This window comes from Setaria viridis, chromosome 3 (assembly GCF_005286985.2).
Source record: "Setaria viridis chromosome 3, Setaria_viridis_v4.0, whole genome shotgun sequence".
Classification (NCBI taxonomy): Eukaryota; Viridiplantae; Streptophyta; class Magnoliopsida; order Poales; family Poaceae; genus Setaria; species Setaria viridis.
Window position 1 is genome coordinate 720296 of NC_048265.2, and position 25384 is coordinate 745679.

The following is a 25384-nucleotide window of genomic DNA, read 5'->3' on the forward strand; positions in this document are numbered from 1 at the left end:
GTGTCAGAGATATCGTCGAGTTGCTGGCAAGGGGCACAGGACGAACTTGGTGGTGAACACGATATGCTGAACGAGCTAGCAAGGCCGCCTGCATGCTCAGGGGTGAATCCAAGGAAAAAAGATAGGGGGATCCATGGACTCCCAGGCCCCCAGCCCTCCATAGTTGAGTGTTGAAACCATGTTGATGAGTTGTAGTTTTTTCTCTTAGTTTTTTTTTTCTTTTTCCTGATTGTGACTTCCCATGGTTGTAATTTTGTACTTGTCGTTCTGGAGTCGTTAGTGCATGTCTTGGGTTTGGAAGGCTGCGTTAAGTGAGATCATTAGATGCAACATCTATCTGGTGCGAGCTCTTGCTCGATCGTTAGCTACGGGTTCCAGCCCATATAACCTGTGCTTGTTGGGCCTGTAGCCAGCGAAAGAAAAGCCCAACTGCCTGGCTCTAGCTAAATAAACATGTACGTTTTTCCAGAGTGCATGAAAAGATCACAAGAGTTGTTGTGCTCTCGATATTTCAGGCACCGTGCAAGAGAAAGAAAGAGCTTTGCTCTCCTCGAACTCTCAACCAAATTGAAGATAGACGGATGCTTGCCTTCCAATCCAACGCTATCACAAATCCTTTTGACCAATCTTGTTGCTGTCCGCTGGCTGAGGTTGCTTCGTCCAATTGGCAACACATACCTTGCAACATGTGGTTCTCAAGCTCCATGAACAATGTCTCAACTGTCTACCTCGAGAGACTCACCCCAATCACTGCCTCTACGAATATCTTTGTGTTTACCAACTAGATGCTACAATGTTATTCAATCAGCTTAATTATTTGTTGGGTTGATCTAAAAAATCTTGTTGAATTAGGGGATAAGTGTATCAATAATTGACAGTGCTCTGCCATTGTCTCTTTTACCTTTTGCAGCCATGCTGAATTGATATCGCCAAGCCTACGCGTCACCTACAATCTCCAGCCTAACGAGAAGGCTGGATCGTCATGTACAAGTTATAAGCTACACAATGGACATAATAACATTGTCGTGCCATGTGAAGTAATCTTTCCTTGAGTCTGTTAAGTCAAAAATATCTTGTTTTATACCAATTCAGTTTTATTTTAACATTATCCTTACACAAGTAGGCACATTTCGGTTGACAGGGAACTATTCAGAAAGATTTTGTGCTGGATTTGATAAATTATAAATCTACCTGGAAAAGGTATCTCTGATTTCTTGCAACCACAATGGATTTGATTATATATCTTACAGTAACTTAGGAATTTCGTACCGGCAGATAAAGAAATGGACAGATCCGTATTTGTTGAAAAATTGAAATCATCACGTCTGTTTCAGCTCACCGAGGATTAACAAGAGCAAATAATTTGGTTAAACATGACAATTTTTAAAACAAGAACGGGTAAAAATTCAAGTCAAGTGCACATTTCTATTGTATAGTTGTAGGCAAACGCAAAGTGGTGAACGAAATTGGATATTGTGCACCATAGCATCTGGCAATCTGCTCTTCTGCCCCAGTGTGATCCATGCCTATTTCCCCATCAGAAAACTGGTAGTACCAAAAAAAAAAAGACTCTTCTTGGTTTCAGCTCCAGCATCCTCTTTTGTCCAGGAAGTTTATGCTGGCCATCCCCATTGACTTGACCTTTTATCTTCTTCAGCTGTGTGATCTTGAGTTGCCCGGGGAAGAAATAACTCGTAACGGAGTTCGGTACAAATCCATTGCCTCCAAGCAACTCCCTTGATAGCTACAGCTAGTACATCCTCTCCTGCCTATAAATACCCATCGGGTTCCTGCTGCATCCTCACTGCACTCAGCTTCCTCTTGATCACCAGTCAGTGCAATGGGTAGCAGGCACTTGTGCTGCCTGTCGACCCTGCTCCTCCTTCTGGGGCTGGCGTCCGGCCAGGTCCTGTTCCAGGTAACCATCCCATTCCGCCATGGCTGATGACCTGAAGATCATGAGATCATATCGTAGCGAATAGGCCGTTCCAGGTTCCTCGTTGATTTGCACTCTCTGAAAGAATTGAGCTGGTGGTGCAGGGGTTCAACTGGGAGTCGTGGAAGCAGAGCGGCGGGTGGTACAACCTCCTGATGGGGAAGGTCGACGACATCGCCGCCGCCGGCGTCACGCACGTCTGGCTCCCGCCGCCGTCGCACTCCGTCTCCACCCAAGGTCCGTTCTGAACACGGGTCCTTCGTCTTCTTCCCGGATCCTTGTCTGAACATGTCTAGAGTGAGCGAGGGGGCAATCAGATAGCGACAGCAAACGAAGCACCCTGAAAGTCTACGTGGAGTGGACAACACGCAGCTACTCTGATTGCGAAGCTTGCTCATTCAGATGGTCCAATTGATTAGAGTGTCCTATGATCGCTGTCTCGCTGACCAATGGTGAGTGCAGGTTACATGCCTGGTCGGCTGTACGACCTGGACGCGTCCAAGTACGGGACGGCGGCGGAGCTCAAGTCTCTGATCGCCGCGTTCCACGCCAAGGGCGTGCAGGCGGTGGCGGACATCGTCATCAACCACCGGTGCGCCGACTACAAGGACTCCCGCGGCATCTACTGCATCTTCGAGGGCGGAACGTCCGACAGCCGCCTCGACTGGGGCCCCCACATGATCTGCCGCGACGACACCCAGTACTCGGACGGCACGGCCAACCTCGACACCGGCGCCGACTTCGCCGCCGCCCCGGACATCGACCACCTCAACGACCGCGTCCAGCACGAGCTCACCGAGTGGCTGCTCTGGCTCAAGTCCGACATCGGCTTCGACGCCTGGCGCCTCGACTTCGCCAGGGGCTACTCCGCCGAGGTCGCCAAGGTCTACGTCGACGGCACGGCCCCGAGCTTCGCCGTCGCCGAGATATGGAACAACATGGTGCCCGGCGATGACGGGAAGCCTGCGTACGACCAGGACCCGCACCGGCAGACGCTGGTGGACTGGGTGGACAACGTGGGCGGGGCGGCGTCGCCGGCCACCGTGTTCGACTTCACCACCAAGGGGATCCTGAACGCCGCCGTGGAGGGCGAGCTGTGGCGGCTCGTCGACGCGCAGGGGAAGGCGCCCGGCGTCATCGGATGGTGGCCGGCCAAGGCCGTCACTTTCGTCGACAACCACGACACCGGCTCCACGCAGGCCATGTGGCCGTTCCCCTCCGACAAGGTCATGCAGGGCTACGCCTACATCCTCACGCACCCAGGCAATCCGTGCATCGTGAGTACATGTCCAGCTCCTGCCCTGTCTATTAACTTGTGTCGGACGTCGACGTGGCTTCTGATCCTCCATGATGCTCTTGCTTGACTACATGTAGTTCTACGACCATTTCTTCGATTGGGGTTTCAAGGACGAGATCGCAGCACTGGTAGCGGTGCGGAAGCGCAACGGCATCACGCCGACGAGCAAGCTGACGATCCTCGAGCACGACGGTGATGCTTACGTGGCGGAGATCGACGGCAGGGTGATCATGAAGATTGGGTCTAGGTTGGACGTCGGGCACCTCATCCCGGCAGGGTTTGAGGTAGCAGCCCACGGCAACGACTACGCCGTCTGGGAGAATGGCGCGGCGTAGAATCGAACAGAGCATAATTTGCTCCTAGTATGATTTGTTTCTCTGCTAGATGCAGAGACAAGTATACACGATTGGGGTACCACCATTTATACCTGTATACACAGGATCGATGAGCTATACGAATTATACACAGAATGATAAAATAAAGTGATTTTTCATCTCTCTGTATTCGGGGGAGGATAAAGAGACAATTAAGCCGTTTGTATGCTTCGAAAATGAATACAGAAAAAATTTCTAATCCACACTGAATTCACGGAGCAATCCAAATTTGATGGTGCATGTTTGTTACAAGGAACAACATGAAACCCCATTCACTAGTCTGGGTAAAAGTGGCACTATTAAACAAGGAATTTCGTATCCTGCAGTGTCCGTGGCCCCAGTGGCGTAACCAGGATTTTGGTATAGAGGTGGCCATGTAAACAACATATTAATACATGATTTCAGTTAAGTTTAACTTGATAGGCTACATGTTTTTTATTGTGTGCACAAATAGAGCAATAACTAATAATCATTCAATTAGTCACTAGTTTGTAGCTTACCTACTAGAAATGTGTTAGCACTAAGTACACACTACATATTTGCTGAAACTTTAGCCGCTCCCGTACATAATGTCCAAATAATTCATCAAATGCTGTTCAAACAATTCATAATGAATGCCACAAACAAGTGCTTTTGCACGGTCAGCTGTTTCACAGAAAGACGATTGCCACCAGATACAGACCCGTTGTCAATCAGATGATTTTGCATCAATCTTGATTCTAGTCGCAAAGTGGTTGATAATACCAGATGCGCCTTCTGATGCTCTAAGCATCGAAACCTGCAAAAATATATCATGATTGATGCATGGAATCATTAAACAAATAGTCAAATAATAACAATTTTCTTGTAGAGGAAAGCATCAAGTACTGCTACTACCTTTGGATTATTCATATTGCTTCCAAAATAACCAACACCAAATGATGGGGATGAGTAGGCAGCAACCAGCTCAGCAGCTTCCAGTTCAGACAAATCCCCTCCCTACTAAAAGATGCATGGTTCAACCCACAGTGGAGGGGCTACTCATCCAAGATCGAAAGAGATGGGATTGCAAATAACATACCTTTTGAGCATCAACCTGAACTAGCAACAACCCAGCACCTGTATCATGAGACATCTTGCTGCTGCTTTGAACTACAGTGCGGAGAACTTTAGTACAAGCAGAAGCTGGACCAGATTGTGACCTGACAATATGCATATTCAGACTTACAATTAAAGAAGGTATTTGCTGAAAAATAGCTTCCTAGATGTTTGTTCCGAATGACATACTGAACAGCTGTAAAAAGGGAAGAAACCACTCAAAGAAATGAGCATACAATGATGATGAGATGCAACATTCACGGGCAGCAAATCCTCTAATCAAATGTTCTCCAGCTCCAGTCGCACAACAGGCAACCATGAATGGTGTGCCAAAGGGTCCTTTGGAAGAAGCCCAGCACCCAGAGCCATACATAGCTGCCAACCCAACCCGGCCATCTACCTGCCAAGACATCAGTCTGCTTTTCTTAGTATCTGCGAGTCAATGATTGTTATATCCTACTGGCAGAGTAACATGAAATTCAATGAGAAATTGCACTCATTTATCCAGAACAATACATAACAAACTAAAAATGAAAAGGACTTCCAAGGAACAACCATTTCAAGCATTATATTAGAAGTGAACTTTGAGCAAGTAACTGAAGAGATTGATAACCAACAGACCTTCAGGGCAATACCACCACTAGATGCACCTGATGCTACGTTTCCATAGCTATCTACACAAATAACGCCAACAGTATCCATTACACAGTCTTGATTATCTTCCATGGGTGACTGTGTGAACATCTTCTTTCCATCAGCAGTATTCTCAGAATCAGTGCCTACAATGAAATGGACACAGCTCAGATGGACTGGTGGAGCAGGAAGGCTTTATTTGCGGAAATATAGTCCAAAATCACTACCATCTATCAATACCATTGCAGAAAACACATGCAAGAATGTAACATTAGTGCCACATTCCTGGGACTCTGATGAGCATAACTAAAAATTTGAGTGTTGAAATAAATATATGCAAAAGGGCTAAGGGCGTGTTTGGTTTTAGCCCTGCTTCGCCCTGCCAATCGTGGGCGTGCCGATGCGTGGGCGGCCGATTCCGCTGCCCTCGATTCGCCAACGCGTGGGCGCAAAAAACAACGTGAGGCGTGCAGTTGCAGGTGTTGGGACGTTGGCGTGCCAATGAGCCGGCATCGATCCAAGCAGGAGCCAAAATCGCATGGGCGCGCCTACAATTGGCAGGGTGTCCTTTGGCACCAATCCAAACCCTTGTCAGAAAAGAAATAGGAATATGAGCCTGTACTCACTCACGCTGTCGGAGTACTTTTTTAAACATGCCCTAAGTCCAAATGAAAGTAGCGCATAACATATTAGGGATAATTAACAAATGTCTAACAGAACTCAGACCAAACAGGCAAACACTGCATTTGTCCATATGCTCCTTCAGCTACATAATACGAGATGGTTTGTTGTGATGGCATCTGTTGAATATTGTGGCAATTACACATGCAGTACCAAATCTTTTAATAGACCTTGCAGGTAGCAGTAAAACCAGTGTGTTGCATGACTGGTTCACGACAAACCAGTGAAATTTATATTTCAGATGGAACTTATCAAATATTGCCAGTGGCAGAATGTAATTACGAGATAATGAATAATATACCTAGTAGAATAGCATTTTGCACAAACAAAATAGAAGCACAATGTAGGGCCAAGTTCTTAAACTATCCAACAGTCATTTAATATCATTATGCTAAGGTAACAAAGTATAGCATTCAAGTTCAGCTAAGTTCCAGAAGATATTGGAACAGATTAATAAAACTTTAGAATGCAACTTGAATTAGGTCAGTAGCAAGTAAAAATGAAGGTAACCTGGTGCTTCCAACTGTACTGAATCATGTTCTGAACCAGAACCAGTGTTATGCTCTAATAATTTCTTGGAATTAACAAGCAATGCCGTGTATTTTACCCACTGCGCTCTTGCATTCTCAGTCACCAACCACTGTTTGAGAACATAAATGTTCCAGTCAATCAGGAATAAACGATCGGATTAGACAACACAAAATAAGACGGGACTCACACTATTAGCCTCTGATGTAGATTCAAGTAGGTCCATTCCTTTAGATTTTGCCCATTTATATGCTCCTTCACCAACCAAAAACCTAAAACAAGGAACAATTCACGATTCAGAAATAGAGCTATGATGTGTGAAAAGTTTGGAGCAAACAAATAAAATCAGCATAAATTATTGCTGAATAAATTGGCATACATAGAATATGGAGAAAGAATGGCAGTAGTGCATTGGCCATCGATCAGTTTACAGCATGAGATGAAATGTTAAGGGAACTTTGTATGTAATTGGTTCATGGATAAAAGCAATAGCTTCATTGAAAGATGAGATGAAGGTCATACAACTCTAAAGGACATGGCACTATCCAATTATTTGATTGGCACAAGTGAACAAAATGATGGGCAAGAATTAAGTAAATGAAACATTTTTCCTGCTGGCAAAAAGTTAACAAGATGCATGGTTTTCATGATTACATGGGGGGTATCCGACCAAGCAATGAAGATCCTGCAATCTGTTCCTTAGCCAAGTGCAGAGCAACTTGGATTGGATTCTTTACACCTGATCTACAAGAAAGGGAAACTATGGTCAGAGCTGGGGTCAAAGTTTTACAGGACAAACATGTAGCATTTAGCACTAATTTTAATTTCATGCTCATCTATCGACTTCCTTGTTCCAAATTATTACAAGTACCTTGAATAGCTCCAACAGCTCCGAAAGAACCAGTACTTCCATCCATGATGCTTGCATCACATTCCACATGACCACTCTCAGTCAAATTTGAACCCCGACCAGCATTTGTGATGGGATCATCCTGGTCGGTCAGATGAGAATAATCAGACTCAGACAACTTTTGCTAGGAATAAACAAGCGAACAGAATATAGCAGTAAACCTCTAATGCAGCTAAACTACAACCTGCAGAGAGAAGCAAAGACATTTGGAAATTCGAAACAAATCACATAACTGTCCATTCATTTTCACAATATATATCTTGCTCCAAATGTTAACAAGTTCAATTACATATAGGCACCATAAGTGTATAACCACACTATCATAAATTTAACTATACTGACCTCCAAAACATTAATGGCAGCTGCAACCGCATCAAGGCTTGTGCCACTGCTCTGAAAATGTACAAAACATAATTAGGAATCCAGTACTGAAAATCTACAAGGACGGAACTGAAGATTGCATTTTGACATGTTCAGAATATCGCATCATAGATCGCACTGTCACAATGCACAAGATGCAAACGTCAATGGTCCAGCCAGCATAACGTGAAGCTACAATAATCAAATGAGTCATCTATAAACCCCAATATTCAGTTCATAATGTACCAGGTCTCCCTAGACGAAAGTGGTCACTGTGTTCCGATTAAATTAACCCTACGTATTCCACAACCCCAATCACCGGGTAAAATCCAGGCGCCACGCCACACCAAACCATGGCAATAAGCAACGGGAGGGAGAGAGTGGGGCGTAAGAGGGTTAGAGCTCAAGTATCGGACCTCTCGGAGGACGGCCGCGGCGGCGAGGCAGGCGCGCTTCATGGCTCGGCGGTACGCCTTCTCGTTCGCCGGGGCGTGGAAGCCGGCGCCCACGTGCAGCGCCACGAAGAACCTGCGGCTGGGGCTTCTCGAAGCGCCTGTATTTTCTTCCCCTGCGCCGACGGCTGTCTCACAAGCGCCGCCGCCGCCGGTGGCCATCACTACGACTACGAGCACGAGGAGGTTCAAAATTATCAGTTGGGGCCCTTGTAGAGTTAGGATTTTACACTTCATGTTTCAAAGGAAAAGCTATATGTAACTTTCACATCTTAGTGCCTTACGAAAGTTTTATTAGTAATCAGGGGTCTTTGTCTTGAAGTAGAAATGATATTTCCGTATCTCCGCTTGTACAGAAGATGAGCTTTCCTGGTGGTGTATTTGATTTGTCTCATGTGTTCTCTGGAGTCTGCTGGACACTTCAGCGAGCTGCTACAGTACAGCGTAAGGCTGCCAAGCTATTCAATGGTGTACTGCTCGTATTTCTTGCCGAGTTTTGGATAAGCTCGTGTCTTTGCAAAAAAAAAAAAGAATCACATTAGTTTAGTTTTATTTTATATAATAATCAGTTATACTTGAGATTCCCTCGCGTCCCAACTAGGTCCTAGACTCCTAGATGGGTGAAACAAAGTTTTTTTTAAATCCATCTCAAATTATTTATCGTTTTAACATTTCTAAATTTATAACTTTTGTTACGTATTTAGATTGATATAATATCTATATATATATAGTTAAAAAACTATAAATCTAAAAATATCCAATCGCTTACAGTTTGGGAAGCATAGAGTACTCACTAAACGTGCAACCAAATCTAGCCTATCATAATGGTCGATGGCCTTTTGGAAACTAGATATTTCGGTTTTAGAAACTCAAACCTAATGATTAATAATAACCATCTTTTTAGAAGGAAACTCGTCAGGAATGGTGCACCTTAAGTTTCCCTATGTCAGCAGGCTAGTTAGAGCATTCTCAAAGGACCTAAAAGATACGAAAGAACAACAATTACGATATCAAGACAAAATATAATACATGTATTTCATCAATTGGATAATAAACTCTTAATCAATCATGTCCTTTTATAATTTTTAGGGTAGAGAGATCCTGCCTTGAAAATAAGTTAAATAGGTTTATAAAAATGTGATAAATTTGGACTCCATACTCGAATTCAACAAAAATAGGAGCATATGCTTTTGAGTGACTTGTGTCAATTTTACTTGTCAATATATCTACATTATACCCTTAGATGTTAGTATCACATAAATAATATTTAGAGGGTACGAAACAAGCTGTCTATTTGTATAAGGACATAAATACATAAATGATATTTGCAAAGCGAGACATGAGGTGCTCATTTATATCAGGCAAGATCCATCGGTCATTTGACTCTTACTCTATGGGCTCCCAATCTATCTTGCACACAGGGGAAGATCCAGCGTGGAAGCTGGGGGCTGGAGCCCCCCTATTCCCGCGCAGCCCATGAAGTCCCCCGGAAGCTCTTCCTAAAAATTTCAGCTATGGATGAAAAGGAGGAAGAAGAAAATAAGGAGGAAGAAGAAGAGAAAGAGAGGAGGAAGGAGAAAGAAGGGGAAAAATAAGCCTTCCCTTCTTCAAATACTAGATTCGCCACTGCTTGCAGAAGTTTGCCATAGAGAAGAGCACAATTTGGAGTGGGCATGGTTTGCAACGAACAGGCAAATATAGCACTCCCCCTTTGTTCCAAATTGTAAGGTATTTCAACTTACCTAGAAAGTCAAAGCATCTTAAGTTTGACCAAATTTATACAATAAAGTACTAACATTTATGATACCAAATAAGTACTATTAGATTCTTTCATTAAATTAAATATATTTTTATAGTATATCTATTCGGTACTATAAATTTTTGTGATACTCTTTTTAATTTTGATCAAATATAAAATGAATTTGGACGTGCCTATGCTCGGAAAACAAACTGAGCCCCTTCTTGTGTGGCACTCACATGCTCACACCGTTACACAAATCAAGTAGACCATGGCGTTGTCGTGTCCTACTGCACTTTCTTTCTTTCATCACGCTACTGTAGACGCCAGCATTGGCTGGCTCTCTGCATCCCGTGCCGTATTTCACGGGAAGAAAAGATGAGAGACCGATTGATGCGCAGCTTTGCGATTCAGCCCCTCTCCACTTCTCCGCCTGCTTTTGTTATTGTTAGTACGGAGCCAAGGGCCTGCACGCAAATTCCCATCCCTTTGAGGCTTTGACGCGTCCCCTCCCCTTCCCTGCTCTCCACTACTCTCCCTCCATTGCAGCAGCTGCGGAGAAAACCCCACCTCCACCTCCCAACCACCCACCATTTCCACCACCACCTCCTCCGCCTCCTTCGGATTGTTGCCGCTCGGACTGTGCTCCCACTCTCCGTAGTCCTTCCCAGCTGCTACTCCACGGCCGCACTGCACAAAACTTGGGTTTGAAATAAGTTCGAACCAAACAAGAACGCCTTCTCGGTTGCATCGCTCGCGCCGTCGCTTCCGCGAGTTCGCATTTCCCGATCGGAGGTATATTCCCCCGCGCGTCCTCGTCCCATGAACCCTCGCTGCTCTGAGATGCTCTTGCCATCGTTGGTTGTTTTCTCATTGGTGGGGAGGAATCAGGTAGTGCTGATGTACGTATCATATCTCCTCCCCGCCTGTGTTGCTTTCGTTGGCGTGTTTCATGGGGCTTTCCATCTCACCGCCGTAGCTACGTTCCTCTTCTATTTTTTTATTATTTTCTTTGGTAGGGTTTTGAGTTAGCATCGTTTTTTTAAAAAATAAAAGGAAAGGAAAGGAAAATTTAAGGCAGGAGCGCTGCACCTAAATTAATAGGGGAGGGGAAGGAAAATGGTTGTAGTTAGCATTTGTGTTGGTTGGATGAACGAGTCGAAAAATCCTTGGGAAAAGTTTAGCACACAGAGCATATGCTCAAAGATTTCACAGTTCTGCACATTGTGTTAAACTATTGTGCTAATAGAGTGATAGCACAACTTGATCACAGTATCAGTTTAGCTGATTACGTAACTAGCAACAAGACAAACAGTGAAAAAACATGAGAAGCTGGTTGCCGTCTCTTTCTGTCCCAATAGTTGAAGTGAATGATCAATCAATTATGTGGATCGTCTTTAGTTTGTCAGGAAACACATTGTGCAACTCGTAATTCAGCTTTTGTGCAGATTGCTTAAGCTGATCGCAATGGTTTTATTTGAAATCCAATGTTTTCCTTTAATAGGATGCTGCATGTCTGGTTGTTCACTGTTCACTTGATAGTTTGGTACTTGCTTTTTGTGCTTCAGTGCCATACATTTCCTCCATTTTTCTTTTCCAGCTAGCTAATCTTCTCCTCTATGAACCAATTGTCAGCACAAGAATGGGAAAACGTGGCTTCATTGGTCAGCTGCTAGAGGATAAGAGTGATGACATGAGTGCTGCTGCTGGTTATGAGGAAGGCGGTGAGGAAGAAGAACCATACGAATGTGAATTCTATGGTGACGATGATGATGAGCCACAAGATGTGGAGCACTACGATGGCACTGCTCTGCCTGAAGATGAGGATGCTAGTGATGATGAACCTTTCGAAGTGGAGCTTTGCAGTGATGAAGGAAGCGGCGAGTGTGGCTCATCTCATCCAGAGTCTCACACCAATCTGGTTCCTGATGGCCACAATATTTGCAGGAAGCAGTTGTATGAGGCTGAGCCATGTCATGGTTTGATGACTGATGAGGATGAATTTGTTGAGAAGAAGTCCAATTATGTGCAACCTTTGAAACAGGGAGAAAACAAGAAAGAGCCAAAATAAGTGCTAAGGCACCGCAACTCTGTTCAGGAGGAGGTATCAGTGGCCAAAGAAAAGGAAACAATACCATTCAAAAAACGGTTATCTGTCAAGTTTGCTGCTGATGTATCTTGTTATACATATAGTACTGAAAGTTTTGCTGCTGCTACCATAGAGAAAAGGAAAGCTCAATCTAATGACCAGGATAAAAGCACATGTCTAAGAGACAAGAACTCTCATTTTCTTCACCTTATGATGGGGGCATGCTAAAAGAAGGGGATGGCACTAATTTGTTTGTGGGTAACCTACCACTTTCCATGACTTCTCACAAGCTCATTGAGCTATTTCTACCATTTGGAAGAATTATTAGATCAAGAGTTGTGGATGATTGTTTCACTGGTTTGAGCAAGGGATATGACTTTGTTAAGTATTCTGATCCTCAATGTGCTGCTGAAGCTATCAAATGCATGAATGGACGCATGGTTGAGGGAAAAGTTCTAGAGGTCAGAGTGGCTGAATCATCAGGATCCAATCCATCTGTTCATGCTGTACCAGAGACTAATCATCAGCCCACAAAACAAATGGACAGGAGTAATCTATATGTCCACAACCTTCCCTTGCAAATGAATACAGACAAATTACTCGATCTCTTTGTACCTTATGGGCAAGTAACTAGTGCAAAGGTAGCCATGGATTACACGTCAAGAATAAGTAAAGGATATGGCTTTCTGAAGTTCTCTGATCCCCACGATGCAGCAAATGCTGTTATGTAGTTGAATGGGTGTCTGGTTGAGGGGAGGAATATAGAGGTTCGAGTATTTGGTATGTCTCTAAGACCATCCAGCTCACCTGTGGAATCACATGCTGACAATAGGCCCCTCAGAGAGATTGACATGTCCAATCTATATGTCTATAACATCCCCTCATCCATGAACACTGTCAAGTTGGTGGACCTTTTCCTGCCATTTGGTAAGATCACCCATGCAAGGGTGGTGGAACAAGCCAACAATTCAAGTAAAGGATATGAATTTGTCAAATTTGCTGATTCTCATTGTGCTGCCAAGGCAGTTACCTTGATGAATGGAGCACTGATTGAAGGGGAAACGATCGTGGTTAGAGTTGCTGGCCTTTCTTCGTCAGTACCTAGCTCAGTTTCACAGCATTCATCACAACCAACAAATCTCTCTCCAGAAATCAACAAGTGTAGACTGTATATCACCAACCTTCCACAGTCCATGACTGCTGACAAGCTTGTTAGTCTTTTCATGCCCTTTGGTCAGATTGACAGAGTGGTGATGAAGGTGGAGTGCAGTTTTGTGCTATATGCAGATGTGAACTCAGCAGCCAAGGCTCTCAAACACAGGGATGGCTACCTGATTGAAGGAAAGAGTCTAGTAGTCAAGGGATCAGAGCCTTGTCCAATGAATGCAGTAGACTCTGCTAGTCAGGTAGCAAGCTCATAAAAGAGATAGACATGGCTAATTTATTTGTTGGTAGGGTTCCATCAGCTGTGACCTGTGATCAGCTGGTGCAGCTTTTCTGCCCATATGGAGAAATTGTTCAAGCTAAGAAGTATGATCTCCCTGGATATGGCATGTTTAGGTATGCTAATGCTTCGTCTGCTGCTGCCACAATCGAACATTTAGATGGTTACCAGATTGGAGGAAGCAGCTTGGTTGTGAGAGTAGCGGGGCTTCCTGCAGAATCTGATGCAGCCACAAATCCGCACAAACAGATCGACATGACTAACCTCTACGTGTGCCACCTCCCGCCATATGTCACTACTGAGAAGCTGATTGAACTTTTCCTGCCATGTGGCCAAATCACTCAAGCGAAAGTAGTTGTGGATAAGTTCACTGGTGTCAGCAAGGGATTTGGATTTGTCAAATCTGCCGATGCTTTGCTGCTGTAGCGATCACTCACATGAATGGTTACCCACTGGAGGGGCATGTGTTGTCGGTTAGAATAGCGAATGTTAAACCGAGTGACATGGTCAGCTACATGGCGCATTTCTACTCCTACTTCACTTCCCTCGATCCCTCGAGGATGGCTGTTGGGATCCCAACGTCACACTGGCCATACTATTATGGTGAATCCGCACACACCCCATACTATTATGGTGAATCCGCATACACCCCGTACTATTATGGTGGATCCTCATACACCACACCGATGGTGTACCAGGGACAAGGTACTGAATCTGCAACTGCTGCTCATCAAACCTCTCAGCTGGAAGGCCTGCCTGGATCTGAACTGGCCGGTTCATCTTCTGTGTCAAACTCCGTTGCTTCTGATCCTTCTCGGTTGGAAGGTTGGACTGGTCCACCTGGCTTTGAGTCTCATGCTGCCGCGAAGAAAGATGCTACTGTGTGGACTGGTCCACCTGGATTTGAGCCCCATGCTGTCACCAACACCAAGAAAGATGCAACTGTGTGGAATGGTTCACCTGGCTTTGAGCCCCATGCTGACACCAAGAAAGATGACACTGTAATGAATCCTCCTCAAGCTTGCTCAAAGGTTCATTTGTCACATTCAGGTGGGAGCCAGAAAGGAAGTTCAGTTGTCTAACTTAACAACCATCTGCATCAGGCTACCTGTAGTTTGATATAACATAGCATGTTGCTATTCCTTTAAATGTGTTTGGGCCTTGGGGGGAGATTACGATTCAATAGACTGTGGTTTTTACCTCATGGAAGGAACTGTATCCTAACCTTAGTAGCTTGCTTAAGTACTTAGATTATGGCTGCTTGATAACAATGTTAGTGTAGATTGTGATCTTAACAGCGAATGGCGTCTTTGCATGGTTGCTTATGGTGACAAGTGATGACCAATCGAGTTTAGAATTTAGATGCTTGACTGAAGTTAAATGTTATCTCGATGTGTTGTTACTGGTAACCAATGGATGTGTCATGTGCGTCGCCTGTTGGTGTATTGCTTTATGAAATATTGCGATGCTTATTTGTTCAGTTAAGCATCCTTTGTTTTCTGGGAAATTCAGTGCGACATTTGTCCAATCTGTTGAAGAGTATGCACGCGTGCGCTTCTTAAATTTTGTTAGGTTCACCTAATCTATATGTTCTCGTGACGGGTATTCTTTTTCAGAAAAATATTAGTTCATTGATAATCTTTCTGTGATTTTCCTTCCCAGCAAACTATCTTTTATCGGTTCTTCCAGCAGGGAATGCTGCTTCTGTTCCTGTCTGTCACTCCAGCTCTACGTATTGCACACGAGTGCTTTTCCTGAAAATGTCGCCATGTTTTTAGCATAGCTTCTAATATGTACCCGTCTGCGTTGCAAGATTACAAAGGGTCTATATGAAGCATCATAGTTCAGTCAAAGACTGTAAAAACCAATTTTGCTTTCAGGCGGTAAAAACAAATTTTCAGTATGCTTCCATACAAACAATAGGCTGACAGCCTGACAGGTTCTATCCAAAGCATTTTAAGCAGCTTAAAGGCATTTCCAGCAGTTTCTTTCAGATGCCATGCGTTCATATTTCTTGTGATTGTATCAGGCAATAGCCAGCAAAGGCAATGCATAACTATCGTCTATTCATCTTACATCACCGTCATGTCAGGATGCACTCAAATAGCACAGTAACAGTAAAAAAATAGGTAACTCATTTATTTTCACCAAGTGTATACATGCAGTCTGAAAATCTGTGAATCTTAAGTAGTACAATATGTTTGGACTTCGAAGCAAAAATGGTTGCATGTGACCATCATGAAAAATGTACCCCCAAAAAAAGTCAAGAAAGATCTGCTAGACCATTAGCTTATACTTGGTGGGCTCATGATAAATTTGAAGTGAAAGAATATATGGCGCAAATAAGCTGGAGATTAATTTGACATGAACAGAGATCTGCATTGCTGTGCTGTGTCATTGGGGCTGGTAACTGCAAATGAAAATGATATTGAATCAGCATGTGAACAACAGCTAAGGTGAGTGAGTTTCATTTGCGATGCAGCTACTATGATGATTAAAAAGGTATCATTTCTGACAGTGAAACCTGGAGCCAAAATTTCATGCAAGTCGCATATTAACAATGGAAAAGTGCCCACTAAGTTACACCAATCCACATTCAAGGTAAGTAACCAGTCCAGTTAAGTACTGAGTACTGACATGCGATTTTGCACTGATGTTCTCATTTCCAATTTCCTTTTATTTACTATAAGCAGTAAAAAGATCTCCATTTCTGTTAAGTGACATTGCAAATTCATAAGCATGAGAATATTATCCTTTGTCATACAACCAGCATACCTGTATGACCAACTGTTCTTTCAGATTCAAATATCTCGTAATCATTGCCACCCTGTTCAATAGAAAAGAAGAATGGTCAAAGAAATTATCAAAAACAGGCCATGTTAAGTTTAAGCTGCTGGTCTAGCCAGAAAATGAATCAATAACATAAAAATATATAGCATGGCTTGGAAAAGAAAACAGAAACAGAAACAAACTATTATGCGGACCTAACAAGAAGCTACATATCCACACCAACAAATTAGACACTTTTTATAGGACAAGGCACTAATAAAGCAGATATATCACCTTGTAGGTCTTATCCCCAAAGAAATGGATTTCTTGAAATTCCTCAAGATATCTCAAGCAGTACGTTTTGTCCCAACCTTGGGGAAATACCTGTAATTTTAGTGCATCAGTTGTAAATACCATGATTCCAATTTTTTTTAAAGAAGAAGTATACAAGTCTAGGAGACTTACATCAAAACTAATCTGCCCTCCAATGGAAAATGTCAAGTTCAAGTGAGCAAACTTTTCACGAAGCACAGATACCATTTTAGGTCGAATGTTATGCACCTGCAGGAAATCAATTGTTTCAGTACATGTGTCATCGATAACTTTCCGCCTCTGACCATGAAAGGTTACACTGACTTCTAGAAGACGATTCATACCTTATCGTACTTCTCAAATTCATCACGTTCTTCTTGACTACAGTTTCTCCCTATAGGAGAGACATTAATCATTCCACTTCGGAACTCTATGAAGGTACCCCTGAGCAAACATTCAGTAGTGGTCAGTAACCACCAATGAGCAAGTGCAGAATGGAATGATTAAGCATGAGTCTTCACTGACCTTTTAATTGGGATATCCAAGTCAGCAATGTAACGAAGGGTGAAGTTAATAAATTCCTGAAAAACACATGCAAATCTTTAGCAGGTCTGTTATTCAATCAATGGAATCAGTGAAAGAAAGTGAATACACCACATGGACTCACCTTCAGCTCGTCTTCTCCGAGAAAAGATTTCAAGCTCTGCAGAAAGCAAAAGAATAGGTATGATCAGCATATACAAAGAACCTAGAGAAATCAGGTATTCTAGTAGTTAGTAACTTGATTTTGCTCGCTTTACTAACATTTCCTTGCAACAAAAACTGTTGATTTCAGATTCAGCCCATCAATGTATATAAGACAGTATACATGCTGGACCCACTGACTTACTTGAGTTCCAATTAGCTCCCCGTTCTTGTGTGCAACGAGGCCATTTTCAGAGAAGACGTAGTCGTAATCAGTAAGAACTGCAAAAAAGGAAAAAAACTAGACCGATTCAACACGACCTTTCAGGGTTCAGCAACTGTGTGTATTTTTCCGGTCAACAACAGATGGTGGACAAACTTGAGTGTGCAGATTCCAGACCTGTTTTGCCGAGCTGCTCGGTAATCTTCACCAGATCGGATCCGCCCACCACGCCCACAGTCACATGCTACTCCAAAAGTCAAAACGACAGTGTAATTCCCCTCTTCATACCATGAACAAAAAGCAGGGAGTAGGAGGATGAGCGATCCCAATTCTCACCTGGCGCAGCTGCTTCATGAACTCTAGCATCTCAGGCGTCACCACCTGTCCCAGAGAAGCACAAGATTATTTGACAGAAACTGAGCGGGGCTATTGAACACCCAGGAGAGAGAGAGAGAGAGAGAGAGAGAGAGAGAGAGAGAGAGAGAGAGAGAGAGAGAGAGAGAGAGAGAAGCAAAGCAGGTCCGGGAAGGAGAAGTGGCGGCACCTTGCGGGGCGCTGTGAGGGTGCCGTCGACGTCGAAGAGCGCGAGGACGCCCGCATTCCTCCCCGCCGCAGCCATCGCCACCCGTCCGCTCGTCCCGCTACTGCCTCCGCTACGACTACGCGCGGTAATAACGACAGCGCCCGAGCCCGTACCGCGGGGAGAAGATGGCGTTGGCTCGAATGGTCAGCTTGGCGGCGCGGATCTAGATGCGCATGCACCCCCTCGCTTGGCGTGTGGATGTGGACTCTGGAGTCGTCGGGCGCAAGGCGTCGGCGTCGGGATCTGCGCGCGCGTGGGGCGGACGAGGACGAGGAGCGGAGGCTGCTGCGGTGCTGCCCACCTCCAAGTCGTCACTCTCTCCTCGAGCCCGGATGAATCGTGGATGGGGAGGCGGCGGCCGTGGCGACGACTGCGCGCCACGTCAGATGAGACGGCTGTGACTGTGCCAGGAAGTGGGGCCCGGCCATGTTCGTAAAGCGTTTTCGCTGCGGGAAAGCGTACTTTCGACGATGCGCCATGCTTAGTCGTCTCACGTGATACAAGGCGTATTCTGTACACAGACGATAGCATCGCGCGCCATGGGTCCGTTCCTCTCAGGATTCGATTCGTGGCGGTAGAACGTGGTGGCTGAAGCTGAACTGACTACTCGACAACAGATTCTATGCATTATCATAAAAAATGAAGTATCATAACGAAACATGCCAATACATTTCCTCGATGGTATTTATTTCACGGCGATCATCAGGAAAATGTATCTACAAAATGTCTATAGCACTTGAGTGTGCTATAGACACTCCCAAACTAAAAGATAGCCCTATACTTATGTGTGAAACAGCTACGCAAGCACAAGTTGCCTACAGTGTATGTGCAGCCACCGTCATAACACACAAAACATACTTTTGAAACAACACAACTCATAAGAACGTACAGTGAGCCATACATCATATACGTCTCCACTTACTAACTATGTATACTTGGCTTGTGTGGCGCACACTTTGTGACGTGTTTTCATGGAGCCAGCGACAATAATCAAAATCCACTTTCGTGAGCTATTTATTTTTCCAAAACACCTTTCTCCTTACCTTTTATAAACAAACACCGTTCACTCCCAAGTAGGGCACAGCACCGCAGAGGGGCTGTACCGGATCCTTTTCTTAGTGTACACAAGTAACGTTCTCTCCTCACCTTTTAAACAAAACACCCACGCCACCAGTCCACCACCACCCTTCACTCCCAAGTCCCACACCCACCACCGTTCTTGTTCCCTCGATCTGTGTTCCGCCGCGTCGAGAGAGAGAGAGAGAGAGCCCGGCGACCAACGACGGACATGGGCAGCTCAGCAGCGTCGCCGATGGTCCTGACCTCCGACGACGAGAAGGAGCCGGCCGCGGCCTGCGTACAATCCCATCTGCTGCACGCGAACGCCCAACACAGTAGGCATGTTTACTGTTTGTTTTGGTCCCACACATGGCATTCTTTTCGCTCGAACTACACAACTGGTAAGAGTAGTGGTTCACGCACGCGCGCCTGTGGAATGTGTTGCGTGCACTTGCTATCACATTTTCATGAACTGCCAGTTGGCGTTAGGATCAACTACTAGATAAGAGTTAGACAGTAACATATGATCATTTAATTTTAGTACAAGTCGGGCTTGCAGACGCAGGTCAGATGAGATAGATGGTCGTCCCTCACCCTCACTTGTGCCGCTGGAACACGCTCACTGTACGTGCATATGATAATCCGACTCCAAATTTAATTAATTCAAGAAGATACGCAGGTTAAGTTGTATGTGAGTATGAAATTAACCGTGTATTTAATTTGCTAACTAAGTAAGGACTAATTAAGGAGGATGGCAAGCGACTGTTCGAGCACCGACATATCCGCAGCTTCAACGCACTAGCATAGTTTTTTTAGATAAAGGATAAAATCCAGCCTACTATAACGCACTAGCACAGTAGTTTTTGGTTATGCAGGTACAAGGATCAAGGTCGAAAAAAATGTACATGGTTCGTAGAAACTATATCTAAATTGGCTAAATACCTTTTGTTAAAAGTATGATATAATTCTATGCTATCTTTAGACAATTAGATAGTAATAATTGCAGTCTCGCATAATATCATGTAAACATAAAAATTGTCAAAAGCAGAGCCAAAATGTGAAAGATATGAACTTAAACATAAATTAAAACTAAGTTTTAGGGTAGAATAGAGGAATGCAGGTTTTGATTCATGTATATGTCAAGGGCTTTTCTGCAAAATTTAGTGTGGACGACAAGTTCCCTCGCTCTTTCCATTCTATTCTTTTTTCCGTGAGATACACTAGTTCTACGTTACAGATGACATTTTTTTCATGTTCTCCATGGTTTTGTGTGTTGGGCATAGTTTTTCACAATTTTAACGTTAATCTCTATTATTGATATATATGGCATAGACCCGAGCAAAGTGCAGGCCATCTTGGGCTCGAGTTGGGCCGGCAAAAAGTCTGGAATGGTTCAGGACAAAAATATCCAACCAAGCTCGCTCGCAGGTAGAGTTGGCTTTCTTTTGCTGGGCTCCTCGGTCTTTTTAGTTGAAAAATAAAATAACAATTAATCGGGCTGGGTTTAGCCCGCTTGGATTTTTTTCTGGCCGCCATGCTCGGACCTATAAAGGTCACGGCCAAGGGCTTAACCTAGTGGGCTAGGGCTGGGCGTGGATATTTTTTCGAGCTGCCATGCTCGAACTTATAGAGGCCACGGCCAAGGGCTTAGCCCAGTGGGCCGGGACCGGCCATGATGAGTTTGGTTGTGTCTGAAAACACAAAAATGCCAAAAGCGGAGTTAAAATGTAGAAGATATGAACTTAAACATAAATTAAAGCTAAGTTTTAGGGTAGAATAGAGGAATGCAGGTTTGATTCATGGATATGTCAAGGGCTTTTCTGCAAAATTTAGTGCAGATGACAAGTTCCCTCGATCTTTCCATTTTATCCTTTTTTCCCCTGAGCTACAGACGGTATTTTTTCTTGTTCTCCCTAGTTTCGTGTGTCGGGCGTAGTTTTTCACGATTTTAATGATGATCTCTATTATTGATATATTTGGCATAGACCCAAGCAAAGTGTAGGCCATCTTGGGCTCCGGTTGGGCTGGCAAAAAGTTTGGAATGGTTCAGGACGAAAATATCCAACCAAGCCCGCTCACAGGTAGAGTTGGTGTTTTGGGGATGGGCTTCTCGGTCTTTTTAGTTGAAAAATAAAATAACAATTAATCAGATCGGGCTCAGCCCGCTTGGATTTTTTTTCTAGCCGCCATGCCCGGACCTAGGCTTGGCTTGGCTCGTTAACAAAATGAGAAAATGTCTAGCTCGGCTCGGCTTGTTAATGGCTCGAGCCAGCTCATTAAGCTGGTGAGTTAGACGTAAATTTAGAATTACCTTATATAAAATATAAAAAATAATAATTATAAAGTCTAAACTCTAAAATCGACAGTGCATGGAGCCTTCGGCCAGCTCGGCTCAGCTTCGACAGGTCAACTCGGCTTAACATTCATGCTACTCTATGACTCATGGGCCCATGATAATTGTAGAGGGCCTCCATTGGAGTAATGCACGAGATATTATTTACGTGGAAAATATTATAATAGATAGTGGATTTGCAGTTAAGTCACGTATTCTGTCGTATGTAGTACATCAAGAAAGTAAAAACCCTAGATCCTGCCTATACCTTAGTTTGCCTATGTTGGTCCTTTTGTAATACAAATGTAACATACTATCATCGAGTACAAACAAGCAAGAACTAAGCCTAGATCAGTAGGTTGAGAAAGTAAATGTGCACCTACACCATCCAAGCTTGGGTCATCGCTGAGACGAATTCGGGTGCCTATTTCTTCCAAGTTCACGTCCTAGTCGAGGCGAATTCAAATGCCCATTTATTCTTAATTCAAAGATACCTAGTTCATCCTAGGTTGCTTGAGTTTATTTTCTATGTAAGGCAGCCAGATTTTCAAACAATTGGTGTGGAACTCGAGTCTCAGAGTTTGTAATTGGCTTCACTAATAGGACTTGATGTTTTTCACTCGAATCTTGCTAATTTTTTATATTTTTCATATCAATCAAAAGGTAAGAAGGCTAAAGCTGGGAAGTCAAAAGGCAAAGCAACAACAGGGACCCCAGGCGCCAGCAAGACACCAAAACCAAGCTGGAGGCCTTAAGAAAACAGATCATTATCAGCTTGATCAGCAGTACTTCATCCGTGTGCTTTCCCAATGCTGATCAGTCCGAGGAGGAGTGCTGAAGTATCTTGTGGGCATCTTGTTTGTCCTGTATTTTCCCAAAGTCTTTTGGTTATCTGACTGCAATTTTCAGACTCGTATGGTTGCATTTTGGTTTTTGTTGTCCTCATCTTACAAAGATGTTAGCTTGGTTGGTGTCATTTAAACACTTTAGGTGAACCCGTGCTACTGAACTCCTAAGACTGTAATTCTGTTGGTGTTTGAAAATTTTAGTGTTGTAAATCCATTCAGGGTTACAACTTTGTTTTGAACAATGAAAATTCTGCAGGCGATGCCCCGTGAGGTGCACAAACCAACAATTCTGAATAGTTATCACCATGATGGGAGTTACATGCAAATATTCAGTTCATGACAAAGCAAAATACTGTTCCATAACAATAGTAATTCTTCAGTAAATTATGCTCTTGCTCAGTGCACACATCAGGCAGATCAATCCCAGCTGCTGTAAGTACCCTCCTCGTTGTCGGGGCGGCGTGTTTCCTGGAGAAGAATGCTCATCAGATTAGCATTGCATGGTGACATAATACAGGCTGGCTCTTGCAGCCGCAAGGACATTGCAAGGAACATACTGCTGGAGTGAAGGTGAGTGCAATCTTGATCTCTCCGCAGTATTTCTCCTCCTTGACGACTGGGTGAACTGTCGGAGGAAGGCTGCCTTCCTGAAACAGAGCCTCCAGGGGGATGCTGAAAGTTCAGAAGTACAGGTATATACAAAGGCTAGTCAGTCTTCAGGCGACAAAACCAGCAACTGAAATTTCAGAGGCATGGTCTTGTGAACTGAACTTTGTGCAGAAAGAACATAGATTTCGAAGGCTGCACTGCAATTCTGTTTTTTCTAGAATACTGCACTGCAATTCTGTACAGGAAGTAAATTCCAGAGTACGGATATCTTGGATACTTACGTTGCTTCACCAACGAAATCATCGTCCGTAACGTCGCTGTCCATGATCTTGAGATGGAGCTGTGGGGTATCGTCAGAGACAGTGAAGATGAAGGTCTCGTTCCATTCAGGCTCGCTTCCTGCTCCTGAATCAGCGAGGGTAAGGTTGACAATCAAATTGGCATCGAGTTCTCTTCCCGCGTCACTGCATACCATGTGATGCCCTCTAGCAATAGCAGATAGACACTGAAGAAACGGGTATTCTTGTGAATGAACGATGAAGAGCACGTACCGTTTGCAGCGCTGCTTTTCTGCTCCTGGGTGCGGCATGTAAGGATCACGTAGGGGTCCATGTTATCTGGTGGACATTTGTTCACAGGAGAATGGCACAAAAAAGACATATGTTTCAGGTTCGAGAATATGCTAAGTAAGAAAACTTGTACTAATAAGTGCAGTACACTACATTAGCGTCAGAAGATCACATATGCTTTTGACGATGCAAGCAGGTCAATCACCAGTACATGAAAATTCAGAAGTCGTTTCCAATGTGTCGATAGATTTTATTTTTTTTGAACATAATGTGTTGGTAGCTGAGAATTGATGAAACGCAAGTAGCTGTTGACCACAGAAGCTAGAGAGATCGGCATGCTGTAAGAAGCCAGATGCACACCATTGATCAACGAACGCCACGATTATTCATGGCATCTACTGTGTGGCTCACAGATCTACCTTAACCAATGACGAAACGTGATGCAGCAAGGAAGACATCTCACGCGAACGGACTCACAAAGCGACGAGCAACCAAGATGGGGAGAGAAAGTTCTGCGATCTGGAGAAGAGGAAGAAGAGGAAGAAGAGGAGGAGGAGGAGGAGGAGGAGGAGGAGGAGGAGGAGGAGGAGGTTGTTTACTGAGGAAATCGGTGTCCTCGAGGCCCTTGGCGGAGACGAGAAGAACCTCCAGCTTCCCGTGCACCATGTTTGCTGGCTCCTACTCCTCTCTTCCTCGATCACGGAGAGATTCAATTCAGAGGCTGAAACTGAAAGACGAGGACACTTTCCCCTTGGCAAACAGAGCAAGTGTGATACAAAGAAAGTCATGGCAGATATAAAGAAAGTCTTTAGGGGCCATGTTGTCCACGGCCGGCCCCAGCTTGGCACCTCGCAATCAATCATGCCAGTCTGCATCGCACATCTTTCTGATCTACCAGCCCTGGTAGGTAATTATCGAAAACAATTAAGGATGGCAAGGTAACAAGGATTATTGGTTGCGACTTGCACATCTATCTAGTTGTTGTATATTGACCGATATAATTATGACCTTCTTCTCTTATTCTCTGCTGTAGAAGTAGAAAAGAAATGTGCTCGGGACAGGGAGCTTGTCCTCTCCTCAGCTACTAGTCAGCTAGTTGTAGTTGGTTTGAGCTGGATGGGCACATGACAACATGCCCGGATGCTTGCACCTAGTTGCCATGCAAGTTCCTTGCATTCGGATCGCGGGAATAACGCAGGGTTTGATTGGTTGCATGTTCTTTGAATGAATTTTAGCTGTTTCTATTTAAATTCGAATTGATAGCTAGAAGAATTGGCATCTACTTCGTATTGTTTTATTCTCTCTTTTTAGGACTTGACGGTATCGATGATGCATCAGGACAGGTTTGGGCTTCACCAACCACTGGAGCGGGCCAGGCCCATAGTGCAAAAGTAGCCGATGGGCCAGATACGAGTTTTCTGTTGCCTTTCTTCCTCCCGGAAGGCCCCAGCCAGGGAGGGAGGTCCGGAGGAGCGTGAGGATTACGCCAAGAATAATGCAAAACGGGACGAAAGGTAGGAGGGAGACGAATGCGTTGCCTTTTCATTTCCATCTCTGGCTTGCTTGTGCGTGGAAGCCACGGCTCGAAGCAGTGTCGTGCAATCACGCAGATAGGCTAGCTAGCGCACCAACGAGCCATTTCAATACTTCAGTAGTAGTTTCGGGTTCTTTTTGAAGCGGTTTTTTTTTAAACGAACCGGCAGAACTGTTATACTCTCTCTATTCCAGATTATAAGTCATTACAGGAATCTTGGAGAGTCAAAGCATCTCAAGTTTGATCAAAATTATAGAGAAAATTATAAAGATTTATGACATCAAATAGTTATATTATGAAAATATAATTGATGAAGAACCTAATGATACTTAGTTGACATCAT

The 25384-nt window shown here is 44.1% G+C and overlaps 4 protein-coding genes and 1 pseudogene across 6 annotated transcripts; 2 read left to right on the forward strand and 3 right to left on the reverse strand.

Moving 5' to 3' along the window:
- The first annotated feature begins 1448 nt into the window (after positions 1-1448).
- LOC117846874 (alpha-amylase type A isozyme) lies at positions 1449-3759 on the forward strand. Its single transcript, XM_034727984.2, has 4 exons — positions 1449-1918; positions 2041-2173; positions 2399-3213; positions 3311-3759. The coding sequence occupies exons 1-4, from the start codon at positions 1841-1843 to the stop codon at positions 3566-3568; spliced, it is 1284 nt and encodes a 427-aa protein (XP_034583875.1). The 5' UTR covers positions 1449-1840; the 3' UTR covers positions 3569-3759.
- A 299-nt stretch (positions 3760-4058) lies between these two features.
- On the reverse strand, positions 4059-8466 carry LOC117846873 (putative threonine aspartase). The gene is made up of 11 exons (XM_034727983.2): positions 8213-8466; positions 7779-7829; positions 7398-7518; positions 7181-7265; positions 6717-6798; positions 6509-6638; positions 5306-5463; positions 4921-5084; positions 4668-4788; positions 4484-4585; positions 4059-4385 (listed from the first exon to the last, which is right to left on the reverse strand). Exons 1-11 carry the CDS (start codon positions 8408-8410, stop codon positions 4296-4298), a joined length of 1302 nt encoding a protein of 433 aa, XP_034583874.1. The 5' UTR covers positions 8411-8466; the 3' UTR covers positions 4059-4295.
- Positions 8467-10226: 1760 nt separating this feature from the next.
- LOC140222319 (uncharacterized) lies at positions 10227-15023 on the forward strand (annotated as a pseudogene).
- A 614-nt stretch (positions 15024-15637) lies between these two features.
- On the reverse strand, positions 15638-18438 carry LOC117850718 (phosphomannomutase). The gene is made up of 11 exons (XM_034732580.2): positions 18052-18438; positions 17844-17888; positions 17685-17751; positions 17490-17566; positions 17268-17303; positions 17126-17181; positions 16945-17044; positions 16754-16849; positions 16583-16672; positions 16295-16346; positions 15638-15929 (listed from the first exon to the last, which is right to left on the reverse strand). Exons 1-11 carry the CDS (start codon positions 18124-18126, stop codon positions 15874-15876), a joined length of 750 nt encoding a protein of 249 aa, XP_034588471.1. The 5' UTR covers positions 18127-18438; the 3' UTR covers positions 15638-15873.
- Positions 18439-22601: 4163 nt separating this feature from the next.
- On the reverse strand, positions 22602-24289 carry LOC117847391 (16 kDa phloem protein 2). Of its 3 annotated transcripts, none has more exons than XM_034728597.2 (5): positions 24107-24289; positions 23490-23555; positions 23220-23337; positions 22887-23001; positions 22602-22797 (listed from the first exon to the last, which is right to left on the reverse strand). In XM_034728597.2, exons 1-5 carry the CDS (start codon positions 24171-24173, stop codon positions 22747-22749), a joined length of 417 nt encoding a protein of 138 aa, XP_034584488.1. In that variant the 5' UTR covers positions 24174-24289; the 3' UTR covers positions 22602-22746. The 3 variants fall into 3 exon arrangements, with proteins under 3 accessions (XP_034584488.1, XP_034584487.1, XP_034584489.1); XM_034728596.2 differs by having other exon boundaries at positions 23220-23343; XM_034728598.2 differs by having other exon boundaries at positions 23220-23402; positions 24107-24267.
- Between the last annotated feature and the right edge of the window lie 1095 nt (positions 24290-25384).

What these genes read in the sequence shown, in the direction of transcription:
- LOC117847391 (XM_034728596.2), bottom strand. Translation starts at nt 24,173, where the DNA reads ATGGTGCACGGGAAGCTGGAGGTTCTTCTCGTCTCCGCCAAGGGCCTC. An exon ending in GAAAAGCAGCGCTGCAAACG is followed by an intron (nt 23,344 to 23,489) that starts GTACGTGCTCTT and finishes TCGCTGATTCAG; the next exon opens with GAGCAGGAAGCGAGCCTGAA. An exon ending in CACTCACCTTCACTCCAGCA is followed by an intron (nt 22,798 to 22,886) that starts GTATGTTCCTTG and finishes ATTCTTCTCCAG; the next exon opens with GAAACACGCCGCCCCGACAA.
- LOC117846874 (XM_034727984.2), top strand. Translation starts at nt 1,841, where the DNA reads ATGGGTAGCAGGCACTTGTGCTGCCTGTCGACCCTGCTCCTCCTTCTG. An exon ending in GCACTCCGTCTCCACCCAAG is followed by an intron (nt 2,174 to 2,398) that starts GTCCGTTCTGAA and finishes TGGTGAGTGCAG; the next exon opens with GTTACATGCCTGGTCGGCTG. An exon ending in ACCCAGGCAATCCGTGCATC is followed by an intron (nt 3,214 to 3,310) that starts GTGAGTACATGT and finishes GACTACATGTAG; the next exon opens with TTCTACGACCATTTCTTCGA.
- LOC117850718 (XM_034732580.2), bottom strand. Translation starts at nt 18,126, where the DNA reads ATGGCTGCGGCGGGGAGGAATGCGGGCGTCCTCGCGCTCTTCGACGTC. An exon ending in GAGGGCAGATTAGTTTTGAT is followed by an intron (nt 16,673 to 16,753) that starts GTAAGTCTCCTA and finishes CTAAAATTACAG; the next exon opens with GTATTTCCCCAAGGTTGGGA. An exon ending in TTGGGGATAAGACCTACAAG is followed by an intron (nt 16,347 to 16,582) that starts GTGATATATCTG and finishes TCTATTGAACAG; the next exon opens with GGTGGCAATGATTACGAGAT.
- LOC117846873 (XM_034727983.2), bottom strand. Translation starts at nt 8,410, where the DNA reads ATGGCCACCGGCGGCGGCGGCGCTTGTGAGACAGCCGTCGGCGCAGGG. An exon ending in GTGGTGGTATTGCCCTGAAG is followed by an intron (nt 5,085 to 5,305) that starts GTCTGTTGGTTA and finishes ATGTCTTGGCAG; the next exon opens with GTAGATGGCCGGGTTGGGTT. An exon ending in TTCAGGTTGATGCTCAAAAG is followed by an intron (nt 4,586 to 4,667) that starts GTATGTTATTTG and finishes ATCTTTTAGTAG; the next exon opens with GGAGGGGATTTGTCTGAACT.